Source organism: Glycine max, chromosome 10 (assembly GCF_000004515.6).
Source record: "Glycine max cultivar Williams 82 chromosome 10, Glycine_max_v4.0, whole genome shotgun sequence".
In the NCBI taxonomy this organism is placed as follows: Eukaryota; Viridiplantae; Streptophyta; class Magnoliopsida; order Fabales; family Fabaceae; genus Glycine; species Glycine max.
In genome coordinates, this window is record NC_038246.2 from 248,911 (window position 1) to 262,614 (window position 13,704).

The following is a 13,704-nucleotide window of genomic DNA, read 5'->3' on the forward strand; positions in this document are numbered from 1 at the left end:
AGGGTTTTACCGTTAAACGATTCTCTTCCTCTTTCTCTGTTCTGAAACCACTCCCGCCTCGTCGTCACCATGGTTCGCTCTTCAACTTCGATTTCGCACTCCTTTGGTCAACCTTCTTGACATTTGTTCTTTTTTATTATTATTATTCTTATGTTGTTGTCGTGTGTTGTGTAATTGCAGCCGCAAGGGGATTACATAGAGCGTCACAGAAGAGACTATGGCTACCGTCTCGATCACTTCGAGCGGAAGCGCAAGAAAGAGGCGCGTCAAGTTCACAAACGCTCTGCAATTGCCCAGAAGGTTTAAATCAAAAATTTTGTTTTTAATTGGTTTTTGTTTAACCTAGTTCTATTGTCTTAATTCTAATTATTCGATTTTTGTTAATTTGAATTGAACAGGCTCTGGGTATTAAGGGCAAAATGATTGCCAAGAAAAATTATGCTGAAAAGGCACAGATGAAGAAGACGTGAGTTATTTTATTTTATTTTCCAAATTTATTTTTAATTTTTAGCTCTTTTTTTGCTCCTTATATGTTGTGTGTTAATCTTTTTTCTGTATTTATTTATGATGTTATTATATAGCTTAGTTTATGGGTGCTGAACTGCTGATGCAGAGGGCATCCTTTTTTCATTGTTGATATTTTGCATTTGTTTTGATGTCAAAAAGTATTTGTGATTTTTTGGTTGATTTCTTGAATCTGGATAGTTTTTTTAATGATGTGTTTGTTTAAATTATTGGTAATCAGCTAGTAGCTTTTCTTCTCTATAGATTTGTATTATCTATGCGATATGAAATTTGAGATAGTTACAAGTTATAACACTGTTCTGTGTCAACAGTTTGGCTATGCATGAAGAATCAACTTCTAGGCGCAAGACTGATGATAATGTTCAGGATGGAGCTGTTCCTGCTTATCTCCTTGATCGTGATAACACGACCAGAGCAAAGGCATGTTCATGTCTTGAAAGATGGTTGTGTGTGTGTTTGCAGACTTGTAAGTAATCTGATGGTTTTCTATTTTTAGGTTCTTAGCAACACCATTAAGCAAAAGAGGAAGGAGAAGGCGGGAAAATGGGATGTTCCTCTACCTAAGGTGAAATTGCGTTCAATACTTTGTGCATTGATTATGTTAAATGATATGTCTTGCAATTTGTATCTTATTGCTATGTCATGTGTGTTTTATGTTTCCCTGTGAATGGAAGGGAGTGAACTTGGTAATTAAATGAATGTATGCTTTCTCATTTCTTCAGGTACGTCCGGTGGCTGAAGATGAAATGTTCAAAGTGGTCCGTACTGGTAAAAGAAAGAGTAAGTAACTGAGTACTATATTTCATCTTCCTTGGTTATTCATAGATTTATCTGTCCAATGTTAATTATTGACTTCAATTTTTAAACTTATGGTAAGTGATGTTAATTGGTGCTACATGATCAAAATGGTATAAAAAATGTTATTTTCAAGTAGTAGCTGCATCACACCCAAGCAATGGGAGAAGATGGTTATAAAAAATGATTTTATTACATTATTATCTGGATTTTTTAATAGTATGTGGCTAATCATTTTTCAGCCAAGCAATGGAAGAGGATGGTTACAAAAGCTACATTTGTTGGGCCTGGTTTTACCAGAAAGCCTCCAAAGTACGAGCGATTCATTCGTCCTACAGGATTGCGGTTCACTAAAGCTCATGTCACTCACCCAGAACTTAAATGCACATTCAATCTAGAATTAATTGGAGTGAAGAAAAACCCCAATGGCCCTATGTACACCTCTCTTGGTGTCATTACCAGGGGAACTATAATTGAGGTATTTATGCTGTTTCCTCTTCTAAATTCTAATTGATGGTTATTTCCACACTCACAATTGAAGGCATTTGAGTTGATCCTAACTTGCCCTCTCTATTTGCTGATATGCACTGATGTATAATGTAGCTGTAATATTATCAAAATGTGTTGCTTATTTCTTTGCATACTGCAATTTCAGGTGAATGTCAGTGAACTTGGTCTTGTCACACCTGCTGGGAAAGTTGTGTGGGGTAAGATTATTTTTTCCTTGTGTTTTGCTTACCATTGACTGAAATTTTAACTGAAATTGATGTGTTGGAATTTTGTTTGCCGTGGATGCAGGTAAATACGCTCAGGTCACAAATAACCCAGAAAATGATGGTTGTATAAATGCTGTTTTGCTTGTTTAAGGTCATAGCAACCATCAGGGTTCCAGCTTGATTTCAAAGGCAGTGGTCAAGTCCCTCTCCTATGATTTTTGTGGTCTTCAACCCCAATCTTCAAGGGAAAATCTTACAAACTTTGTTGGTACCAGAGAGAAGATTGTCTGAGAAAATAGTGAAGCATTTTTGTTTTCTTGTTTGGATAGTCAATGCAATTATCTGATCTAGCACTTAACATTTAAGATAACTATTGTACAACAAGAGTTAAGACAAACAAGTCTCATAAATTTATGTAATTTATTTACAAGACACAGCATTTTGAGTAGCTGTATTTTTTTTATGGTTCGGGTATTATGTACTGCGAAATCTATTATCTAAATAACATGATGTACAATTGAAATTACCTCAATAACCTCTATTTTTCTTACACCTGTTAATTGTTGGGTTATTTTAGAAATTTAGCCGTACTTGATTTGGGATTCGTAAAAGGCTCGGATCTCAGATGAAAGGAAAGGAAAGATCTAGACTAGAACTGAGGAGGAGTTTTAGAGCTGAGGAGTTTTAAACTTTTCTCTTTCAAAAACACCACTGCATGAATCTTGATATATATAATATTTGATGAAGTTGATCGAAATTGTAATTGTTGGATCTATAATAGTATAAAAAGTTAAACTTGCATATCCTTAGTTTCTATGTTTTGACACTTTCACTCAATTGGATGCCCAAGTTGCTGGTTTTGTAGCATCTAAGTCTGAATTCTTAAAAATTAGGGCTTTTAAAGTGAAGCTGATGCTCTATCTGGGAATTCAAGTGCATCATTTAAAGAGAAAAGATGCAAAAGATGTTGCCACAAGAGCTTTTAATAGGACTCACTATTTTAAGTTTCATTACTTTTTCTTTTGTAATTTGTCATAACCTGGGCAGGCTACTAACATGAGAGGATTTCAAATTTGTGTAGAACGGTTTCTGGATCAGCATTGCAATGCATTGAAGCACAAGTGTATTGGGCTCAAGCACATTCAAATCATGTATCATGCGCATGCATGACTTCACATCTTCCATTATTCATGCATGTTAAATAGTAGTAAATAAGTTACACGGACTGGGAAATATTACATAAAGTAAATAATCTTCATGTCTATCATTGTTGTTGATCGTCTTTCAGTTGGTTAATTTCTCAAAGTAATCGTCAGGGAGTCATAGCAAACTCTCTCTATACATGCCACAACTTAGTAAACCCCGATTGCATAAAATAATAGATATATATATATATATATATATATATATATATATATATATATATATATATATATATATATATATATATATATATATATATATATATATATATATATATATATATATTATAATAGATTTTTTTATTTTTTTTTGCTAGTTTCTTCACTAAAAACACTCTCTATCCTCCTCTAAATTTTGAACACAGAATACAGAACCATCATAGATAGCTTTCCTTTTCTTTTTTTAAAAAAATCTCAGCAACAAAAAGAACGTGAATTTTTGTGTCAAAGAAAGAATAAATAAATCTTTTTTCTCATCAGGATATGAAATTGCATAACAGCTGGGCCTTGTTGACATATTCTTGAGGCCCAGCCCAATGAGAGAAAATGTAAGTATAGAAAAGCAAAGCAAAACCCTAATAACGTGTAGTGCCAGACGCAGTGACTAAACCAAACCTCTCACTCGCCGTCGTAGGGTTTCTCCTTTCGTTTAGCAACAACAACAATGGTTGCAGCCAAGAAAACCGTAAGTTCTCTCTGCAACAAGCCTTGTTCTTCTGTTCAATGGTTCCAATTGCTTTTAGATTTAGTTTTTTTTTTTTTTTTTTATAATTTGAATGGGTTTCTGTTCTGTTATTTATTTATTTTTTATTTGAACAAATGCAGAAGAAGACCCATGAGAGCATCAACAACAGGCTCGCTCTTGTCATGAAGAGTGGAAAATTCACCCTCGGTTACAAGACGGTTCTCAAATCACTTAGGAGCTCCAAAGGTATCATCTATTTTTTTTTATGTTGTTTGTGAATCCAATTTATTAGCTTGATCTCTATGAATGTTGTGTAATTTGTTTTTAATTAATGCGGTTATGAGAAAAATATTGTTGATTTTCGTTGCAGGGAAATTGATTATCATTGCTAACAACTGCCCCCCTTTGAGGAAATCAGAGATTGAATACTATGCTATGTTGGCCAAGGTTGGAGTTCATCATTACAATGGGAGTGAGTTCTTAATCTAATGCTTTTCTTTCCTTCTCATTCTTTTTATTTTTAATGTTAATATGAATTAAAATGAGAGTTGGAAAAATCTTCAGTTTCTGATTTATTTTATAGTTTAAGTAATCTGCCACGCATGGATTTTTAACTCGGTTTCAGAGAAAGCATCATAAATGCTTGAGTCGGTTATATGATTTGAATGTCCTGGATTAAAACCTGAAAACTGGTTTCGTTGGACTAGGATTTTAAGCATTTGGTGATTAATTTCCTTTGTCGATGAATTTATATGACCTGCGTTTATATTTTATAGTAGCTGATGGAAGTTTATAGTTATTGGTATTTTGATAGTTACAACACACATGATATTGGTTGCTGACCTTGTGTAAATTATTGCGCTAACAAATGGATTGTAATTTTACCTATTGATGATCATTGTTGTATGCTATGATATCTGGTAGAAATTGTCATTTGACACTTTCAATTTTTGGATTTTTGGTATATTTATGTCTCATTAACAAAATATTTGTTGTTTATAGACAATGTGGATTTGGGCACTGCATGTGGAAAATATTACAGAGTGTGCTGCCTTAGCATTATTGATCCTGGTATCTGATGCCTCCTTTCCTATTTCAATATTTATTAGAAACTAGTTTTTTTGCATTTGTTTTTCTAATGCTGTTTTTTCTATTTGTTTTTTTAGGTGATTCTGATATCATCAAGACACTACCTGGCGAACAGTAAAGTATTATTTGAAGTTCCTTGCTTGATATTTTCTGTTTTTAGTTGATTCAAGACATTGTTGAAAGAATATCTGATTTAAGTTGTACACTTTGGTGTAAGGTGCATGGATTTTGGGTATTCTAGCTGAGCATCAAATGTTTTTTACCTTGCAAATTTTTTCATGATGTTTCATTATGCCAATTTCTATAGAGATGATATAATTATAGTTTGATCGCGCTTGCTGTTAATGCCCGTGTTATCCACTTTCGCTTGCAAATAGTCGTTGACATTGAATTTGCATGGTAAAACCCCATAACTAAGAACTTTAAATGGGTGGAAATTTTTTATATTCTGGAAAGCCTCTAGGCGGCAAGTGATACTATCAATTAATTCGAAACAAGACTGTCACCCATGTATCTTGATTCAAATGGAAAAATCGTACCTGGAAGGAGATTCTTCCCTTTCTATTTGAAAATTAAACTTAGCAACAAAAAGAAAGTCGTATTCTCCAGTCAGGAAAAAAATGATATTTTCGCCAGTCATATGAGCACGTGTCTCTAAACTTTTTTCTCGAAAACAAATAATATTTGCTCGGGTCACAGCAAGTCTCTTCACTTCTGATATAAACTTATAAAGAGAATAAACAAAAATGGTATGACAGTATATCGTACACCTTTTCTTCAATATGGATTTGAGCACCCAACCTTCAAAGAAAGTACAGATGAAAAGAAAGTATAGATGGTTTGCTAAAAAATGTAAGGAAAATTAAATTTACATGAAAGAAAGTATAGATAGAAAGCGAGCCAAGGTAATGTAGTAGCAAATAACAGATGCTGGCATAGTAAACTCAAAAATTATATTCTCTTGACACATAATTAGTTTTCAGTACATAAAAAGATTTGTCATGTTCAACAGTTAAAACATTCATAACCAAACAGTTATTTTTTCATTTTGCTGAAGCTGCTCTGATGTATTTCCCAATTTCAATTTCCAAATCTACCAATGACATGTACACAATTATTTTTTCTAGATACATTGATGTATACATGTAAGTTTACTACAAGATCCTTTTGTTCTTGAAACAGGAGTAAAGAATTAAGTGAATAACTGACTGTTAAACAGCAGCATATAAGTTACTACAAGATCTCTATCAACTCAAAATCGATATCACTGGCCAATTAGAAGCATCAAGCAACCACTCTTAGACTTGATGTAATTGTATCAAATAGGGGAGAGGAAAAAACTATAAGCAACAAAAAATGCAACCTTGCTGTAACCAGCAACAATCAAATCAAAATTGCCATTTGCCAACACACACAAGTACAAGAACTGAAACTCAATTGATCTTGTCCATTTTCTTGACAAGCTGACACATCTGAAACCTCCCAAAGCAAAAATAAGCCAAGCCAATACCAATGAGTTTGCAACATCTTAAGAATACGTGAATGACATAATACTGAATTGGGATATTTATATTTGTACGAACAAAACATGGTGCCATGCAGTGTAGTTACATCATTTTTTGTCCCTAGTTGGAGGATATATTTCACTGTTTAAGAGACTGCTCATTCTAGAGACTTAATTGGAATAATTATGTTTTCTTCTTTGAATAGTGTGAATTGTGAATGAATGACTAACGAAAAGAATAGTTGTTGGTGTCTATATAGGTTGTTATTTTTCTATAGATCGAGCTTTGACAGAATAAGTCATAACTGAGGATATAATTTGCTCTTTCTAGTTATTGACAAAGTCATTCATCCCCATCTATAAAAAAAAATAATGGCTCGATCTTTGCATTAGGTACACAAATTATGTTATTTGATTTTCTTTTGTATTACTATGTGAAAACTCAACAAAATATACAATAAGGGATATGAAAATCTGAAGCTACTCCATATAGGGATGCAAGTGTTCTCTGACATAACATGCTATTGGATCGATTTTTCATGAATGAAGTTTGGTGTCTAAAAGTAAACTGAAAAACTGATAACTAATACTATCAGTGTAGTGTAGCTTCTACATAGACAAAATATACTTTTATATCCAACTATCAAGACCAACAATGCACCGCAAAATCAACTTTAATACAAATTAGGGTTTATATGTACTTGACGAATTAGTGTTTAGTGTTACTTAACCAATTAGGGTTTAGGTTACTTGACGAATTAGAGTTTAGGGGTATTGGACTAATTGGGGTTTATTGGTACTTGACTAATTAGTGTTTTGTGTTACTTGACCAATTAAGGTTTTTGGTTATTTGACAAATTAGGGTTTATGGTTACTTGACTAATTACAGTTTAGGGGTATTTGAAAAATTTGGATTTAGGGTTAGTTGACAAATTAGGGTTTAGGGGTATTAGACCAATTAGGATTTATGGGTACTTGACTAATTAGTGTTTTGTGTCACTTGACCAATTACTGTTTATGATTATTTGACAAATTAAGGTTTAGGGTTATTTGACAAATTAGGGTTTATGGTTACTTGACTAAGTAAGGTTTAGGGGTATTTGACTAATTAGGGTTTAGGGTTAGTTGACAAATTAGGGTTTAGGGGTATTGGACCAATTAGGGTTTATGGGTACTTTACTAATTAGTGTTTTGTGTTAGTTGACCAATTACTGTTTATGGTTATTTGACAAATTAGGATTTTGGGTTACTTGACTAATTACATATTATGGGTATTTGACAAATTCGGGTTTAGGGTTACTTGACAAATTAGGGTTTAGGGGTATTTGACTAATTATGATTTATATGTACTTGACGAATTATTGTTTAGTGTTACCTAACCAATTAGGGTTTAGGGTTACGTGACGAATTAGGATTTATCTTTAGTTGACTAATTAGAGTTTATGAATATTTGACAAATTAGGGTTTAGTGTTACTTGATCAATTAGGGTTTACAGTTACTTGACTAACTAAGGTTTTTAGGCATTTGACGAATTAGGGTTTAAGGTTACCTAACATATTAGGGTTTACGAGTATGTTGACAAATTAGGATTTATGTGTACTTGACTAGTTAGGATTTTTTACTTGATTGATTAGTGTTTAGGGTTATTTTACAAATTAGGATTTACGGTTACTTGATTAACTAAGGTTTAGGTGTATTTGACAAGTTAGGGTGTAGGATTACTTGACAAATAAAAGTTTAGGGGTATTTGACTACTTATGGTTTATGATTACTTGACCAACTAGTGTTTAGTATTACTTGACCAATTAGGATTTAGGGTTATTTGACAAATTAAGGTTTGGGGTTACGTAATTAATTAAGATTTACGGGTTACTTGACAAATTAGGGTTTATGATTACTTGACAAATTGGGGTTTAGGAGTATTTGACTAATTAAGGATTATGAGTATTAGACTAATTAGGGGTTAGTGTTACTTGACCTATTATGATTTAAGGTTATTTGACAAAGTAGGATTTATGGTTTCTTGACTAATTAAGGCTTAGGATTATTTTACAAATAATATATATATATATATATATATATATATATATATATATATATATATATATATATATATATATATATATATATATATATATATATATATATATATATATATATATATATATATATATATATGCTTATAAGGCACAAATTGATTTTAAGATTATGTACACATTACATTTGAGTACGAAGATAAAACAAATTTTCAATTCGATCATGGACGTTTAGGGATTAAGTTCATATCTAGAGCATCCTCCAGAAAGCGAAACACATCATAACCAACAAAGAACAGGTTAGCTGAGTCATTAGTGCATTTCAGTAACTTCATTACTCATCCTTCAAGTGAGTCATCCACCTCAAAAACCTTCCTTAGTTTCTCTTCGTCTGATTCGAAAACCTTTCTTGCTTGTTTCAGCTCTTCATTCATAGAAGTAGTTCTGTACAGCGGTTAAGTTTTGGCGAATCCTGCAGTATATTATGGATCTTAGACAGATTATCATGAAACGGCAAACAAATAAGATTGTAGTGTAATTCTGCTGTTTATAATATAGAGCATATTAACTTATGACTAATGGTATGTTAGCTCATAGTCTTCTCTATGAAGGCTGCAACATTCCAGGTTTTTTTTGTAGTGTGAACGGCGTCTAGGCTTGTATGCCAATTTCAAATTTCTTAACTGCTGCCTCTCCGTAATAAGATCGTCAAGAAGGTTGTTGTGTAATCAATTGTCAATACCAACCACCAACGGAGTGAGTTCAATTTTTTCTTCATTTTAGAACAAAACAGTCTTCACTAGTTTTTTATAATATCATGGTACATTTGCTCACCTAAATGAAAAATGATGACGTAACGTTCATGCAGGAAGGGTTTTTGCCAATGCATGTTTAAGCTTTTGACGAACCAGAAAATTAACCTCTGCAAATATCAGTAGGGTGCAACTTCGACAATCTATGGTACTGACATTTATATTTGCTGGAAATGCTTAATGATCCTTAAGACACTGTTAAATCAACCTAAAATATGCCTCATATAGATCTAATGCTAATAATTAATGGTCCCATTGCTACAAAACCAAAGTGGGTTCAAGTCTAGACAGGAGTGGAATAAAAAAACATTGGTATACATAATTATACATTATGCATTAGTGGTTCTCTGCAGACTCATTTGGTAAAATAATAGTACGTCAGTCCCTAGTCTCAAAATGAGGGTGTTAGGAGTATATAGTCATGAAAATGTCAGATTCCTTGGGTTGTCATGTTAATAGTGCTAATATCCATTGTTAGCATGAAGACAAAGGCAGATTGGAAAGAGCAATTTCTGGCTAGTATTAGTGTTAGATTACTAATTCCAATGGTGTTGTGAAGTTTTGATTCCGAATAAATTAGGAAACAAAAACTTGTAAAAAGATGGGTCAATTAAATAGGGTATTCTCAATATATAGAAGGGTGTTATAGAGGATTTTTCCTTTAGTTTCTGCTGGATTCCTGTTGAATTCATTTGTTCAGTTTTGCATTTCTCTTCTAATAGATTTAAACAATTAACAAAAGGATTTAGGGAGACTAAGATAAAAATTTGCTAAAATATTTCAAGGTTCCCCAATAACTTTTAACCTTCATAATAATTATTTGCAATTTTTTAACAAGAGTACCTTGCGAATCAAATAGAGGAAATCCTCAACTGATAGCTTCCCCCTCTGAGATCCAATATCTTGGGCTTTATGTACCTTGGCAGACAAGTTTAGCATAACTACTCCAGGAGTCCAGGCCACTCAGACAGAGTTGAACAACTAAAAAGTTAAAGAGTCTTACCAGTTCTGTGACATACTCCACAACAATGTCCTCCATAAGAGCCACACTTTCAGGAAGTGGCTAATCAAAGCAGCAAAAAAAAAAGTTCAAGTTAAAAGACATTATTCTTTAAAATTTACATGAAAAGAATGTAGTTAAATGTTGCATAACCAAGACAATACAACACAAATTAAGTGTACATTGGAACACAAGCATGGGGGAGGATTTCACACTCACATTAGGATCATCTTCAAAGCCATACATCATGTGCTGCACTACAGGAACCAAAAAAGAATATTATTAGGATTAGAAAAAACTAGACTAAAATGTTAAAAATTCAGAACAAAAACTCTTACATTCTTTTTGGAAAACTCCTCTTTTGCGCTTGGACGAAGTTTCTGATGGTTGTGAGGAAGCTGTTCTTGGTTTTGATGAGGTTCCAGCAGAGGAATTGCTCATTTTTATTGCCCAATGCTTCCAATGTTATCTTCAGTGAGTAACTGGAGTTAATGAATAGGAGAAACTGATGATATTCTTGTATCTTCCAATGCAGTGTGTAGGTTCTGTTATGCACACAGAATGCCAGAGAATGAAAACTGGAATGGAATGATGATATGTTTCAACTAAGGAGTAAGGAAAGAATCAGAGACACTGGTCTTCGCAACCGCACACCCCTCAAATGAACTTCCAACTTGTCCCAACCTACCCTTTGGTTTGGGACAAAAACCCACACCCAGCCTACCCCCACACAGTAGTTTTCATCTTCTACCAAAGAACCACAGTTGAAAAATAAACACATAACCCACCAAAAATTATGCCAACTGTTTCTTTTATTCCAGTATGGTCAATTTTCTTCCAACTAGTAAAGTGGAAGATTCTTAATTTTTGTTGCAGCTCAAACAAACTTATCCATAGTATTATGAGCTCAAACATAATTCATTTCAAACGTAAAAAAATCCACCCAATTTAGTTGTATTATGAGTTCAAACATAATCTTATACCTCCGCAATTTGAATTGCTCACAAGTCACAAGAGAGAGATAAACTTCGTTCTTCAGTGGTAGGAAACCACTAAGGTGTTTAGCAATTCATAACATTTTTGCTACGACTCAGTGGAGTTTGTGGAATGCAAGAAATGACAGACTCTGGAATAATCATAAATTGGTCTGTAAATAATTGGTCTTGCGTGCTAAACAAGTGGTGCATGAGTGGATGACAACAAAAAATATGAATTCTAATTCTCATGATATGCATTTTTGTCTACTTATGGTATTTGGTCTCCCTGAACTCATGATTATCTAAAATGTAACATGGATGCAATGTTTCATTCACAAGACCAAATCGCTAGTTGAGGCTTATGTATCTGAGACAACGAAGGAAGATTTATGATGGGCAAAATAGCTACTATGAGACCATGTGTAGCAGTTACTAAAGGTGAAGTCAACTATGAATGGGATGATTGAGCTAGAAATATTCCATGTTATTATGGAACAAATTATAAGGGGGTTGTAGACAAGATCTACAGCCAGGATGCTGATATATCTAAAGTAAGGGATATAATAAGGGACCATACAATTATCCTTTTTGTCTATCCCGACTTTAAAGTGTAGTTTGTTAGGAGACAAACAAATGTTATCTCATTCTCTTGTGAGGGTGACTGTGCAAAATGCTAATCCATCTATTTATCATTCTCTTCCTATTAGTGTTGCAAACATTATTGGAATTGAAATGACATGAGTTTATCACAATAAAAAGTTGGATTAATTTTGATCATTAAGGATTGAGTAGAGGTTCCATTAGACTTTTAAAATTAGTGGATTGGATCTATCCGTTTTTTTTTTTTTTTTGTAATTGATTGATGGGATGAATGGTGGGTAAATAAATTCATTTCTCACCCCTACACTGAACCACCTATCCTTCTCATAATTCAAATTTAGCAATATAAATCAAATTACATGGAACCCAATTGACGTATCTCAGTTGAGAACACACATTGAGTTTGTAAAGAGGAACTTGAGTTCAATCCCCTCTGTGTGTGAAAATTGTTTAAACTAATTTCTTCAATTATAAAAATGATTTACATGATATCTAAGTGCTTATACAACGAGTACTAACTCAATAAATGCTTAATTGAGTTATTTACCCAAATCCACCCTTAATCAATGTAACACAGTAACAGACATAACTATATTAAGCTTTATATAGTACAACTTATGATCAGAAAAAAGGTATTTCATAACCATTCTATCAACTAAACTACAAGAAAAACAGGTAAACGATTGATCACAACCATTAAAGTCCTATTATAGATTGGGTATCTTTGCGGTTATGAAGGTTTTCACAATTACATTTCCTTTCATATGATCAGACTTAAATATAGAAACAGACACCGAGAATACTAGATTGAAATGAAAGAAGTTGCTCCTCTCCCTCCTACTTTTTATTTCTTACTTTTTCAATAATTACTGAGAAAAAGAAATTAAGGTGTCCAGGTTAGTGTGTGGTCTATTCTGTAGGCACTTACTTGTATAAAAAAATTTCTTAAAAAAAAAGAAATAAAATGAGTTCAATAAATTAATCACCATTCCACTAATAACTGAACAAGATTTTTCAAGGGCTTGTAATACTTTTACTGAATCTGTTGTTCGATTAAGTAGCATAAAGGGTTATGGCAGGGGAAGGCCAGATCAGCGTATATTTAATTGATAATGAAGTCGCGCTCTGTTAGCCAAATATGACCACCTGTTGACTGTAATTAAATAAAGTTAGTAATGTTAATTACATAACCTAGATCATAGGGAGAGCTAGAAAATATTACCCGTGAGATTTTATTTCGATTCTTCACAGAAAAGTAAGAGAGGTGCATTGATATTTGGTTGAAAAAGGACTTTACAAAGAAAGAAATAGACACGCTATTGGCTGTGTACAGACTGCAGAGAACCTGGAGTTGTTCTACTGCTGTTATGATCCTCTTTAGTCCTTTACTGATTCAGCTCTCCCCTATCATTTGTTGTTCTAGCAGGTTCCAATTGTAGCTCATATATCGTATTCTTATATTACCCCATAGGTCATGTGCCATCTTAATTATGAAATCCCTTTCTTTTCATTCTCTACTATTTCAGCATAGCCTCATTTTAGATGTTGTTTGTGTTGGAAAAATAAAACAAAAAATGAAAAAAAAAAATTAATATGAAGAAGATGCACAGTCTTGAATTAAATAACGAAATAGCAGTAACAAATTAAATTTAATTGACAACGCACGAATAATTCATTATAACATACAATAAGCACAAGAAAGAAAAATTAAGGGAAGAAAGATATAGCCTGGGTTGAAGCGCGTAAACGCTATCTTAGAGAG

General features: G+C 33.0%; 3 protein-coding genes across 5 annotated transcripts; 2 read left to right on the forward strand and 1 right to left on the reverse strand.

The window, feature by feature from the left end:
• Positions 1-2,566, forward strand: LOC100801671 (ribosome biogenesis protein NSA2 homolog). Its single transcript, NM_001254023.3, has 9 exons — positions 1-72; positions 181-300; positions 399-466; positions 837-945; positions 1,022-1,090; positions 1,248-1,305; positions 1,563-1,798; positions 1,976-2,027; positions 2,119-2,566. Exons 1-9 carry the CDS (start codon positions 70-72, stop codon positions 2,184-2,186), a joined length of 783 nt encoding a protein of 260 aa, NP_001240952.1. The 5' UTR covers positions 1-69; the 3' UTR covers positions 2,187-2,566.
• Positions 2,567-3,684: 1,118 nt separating this feature from the next.
• Positions 3,685-5,283, forward strand: LOC100793713 (60S ribosomal protein L30). The gene is made up of 5 exons (XM_003536763.5): positions 3,685-3,923; positions 4,064-4,169; positions 4,294-4,395; positions 4,926-4,994; positions 5,090-5,283. Exons 1-5 carry the CDS (start codon positions 3,903-3,905, stop codon positions 5,128-5,130), a joined length of 339 nt encoding a protein of 112 aa, XP_003536811.1. The 5' UTR covers positions 3,685-3,902; the 3' UTR covers positions 5,131-5,283.
• A 3,414-nt stretch (positions 5,284-8,697) lies between these two features.
• LOC100786463 (transcription initiation factor TFIID subunit 13-like) lies at positions 8,698-13,368 on the reverse strand. Of its 3 annotated transcripts, XM_041005572.1 has the most exons (7): positions 13,165-13,362; positions 12,929-13,095; positions 10,704-10,910; positions 10,585-10,622; positions 10,369-10,428; positions 10,209-10,283; positions 8,698-9,025 (listed from the first exon to the last, which is right to left on the reverse strand). In XM_041005572.1, exons 3-7 carry the CDS (start codon positions 10,804-10,806, stop codon positions 8,984-8,986), a joined length of 318 nt encoding a protein of 105 aa, XP_040861506.1. In that variant the 5' UTR covers positions 10,807-10,910; positions 12,929-13,095; positions 13,165-13,362; the 3' UTR covers positions 8,698-8,983. The 3 variants fall into 3 exon arrangements, with proteins under 3 accessions (XP_040861506.1, NP_001239796.1, XP_014618022.1); NM_001252867.3 differs by lacking the exon at positions 12,929-13,095 and having other exon boundaries at positions 13,165-13,368; XM_014762536.3 differs by lacking the exons at positions 12,929-13,095; positions 13,165-13,362 and adding an exon at positions 11,349-11,428 and having other exon boundaries at positions 10,704-10,915.
• Between the last annotated feature and the right edge of the window lie 336 nt (positions 13,369-13,704).

Coding starts and splice junctions, on each gene's coding strand:
- LOC100801671 (NM_001254023.3), top strand. Junction 301..398: donor GCTCTGCAATTGCCCAGAAG/GTTTAAATCAAA, acceptor TGAATTGAACAG/GCTCTGGGTATTAAGGGCAA. Junction 1,306..1,562: donor CCGTACTGGTAAAAGAAAGA/GTAAGTAACTGA, acceptor ATCATTTTTCAG/CCAAGCAATGGAAGAGGATG.
- LOC100793713 (XM_003536763.5), top strand. CDS start 3,903: ATGGTTGCAGCCAAGAAAACC. Junction 4,170..4,293: donor ATCACTTAGGAGCTCCAAAG/GTATCATCTATT, acceptor TTTTCGTTGCAG/GGAAATTGATTATCATTGCT. Junction 4,396..4,925: donor AGTTCATCATTACAATGGGA/GTGAGTTCTTAA, acceptor TGTTGTTTATAG/ACAATGTGGATTTGGGCACT.
- LOC100786463 (NM_001252867.3), bottom strand. CDS start 10,806: ATGAGCAATTCCTCTGCTGGAACCTCATCAAAACCAAGAACAGCTTCC. Junction 10,623..10,703: donor AGGAGTTTTCCAAAAAGAAT/GTAAGAGTTTTT, acceptor TGGTTCCTGTAG/TGCAGCACATGATGTATGGC. Junction 10,284..10,368: donor TGGAGTATGTCACAGAACTG/GTAAGACTCTTT, acceptor TTGTCTGCCAAG/GTACATAAAGCCCAAGATAT.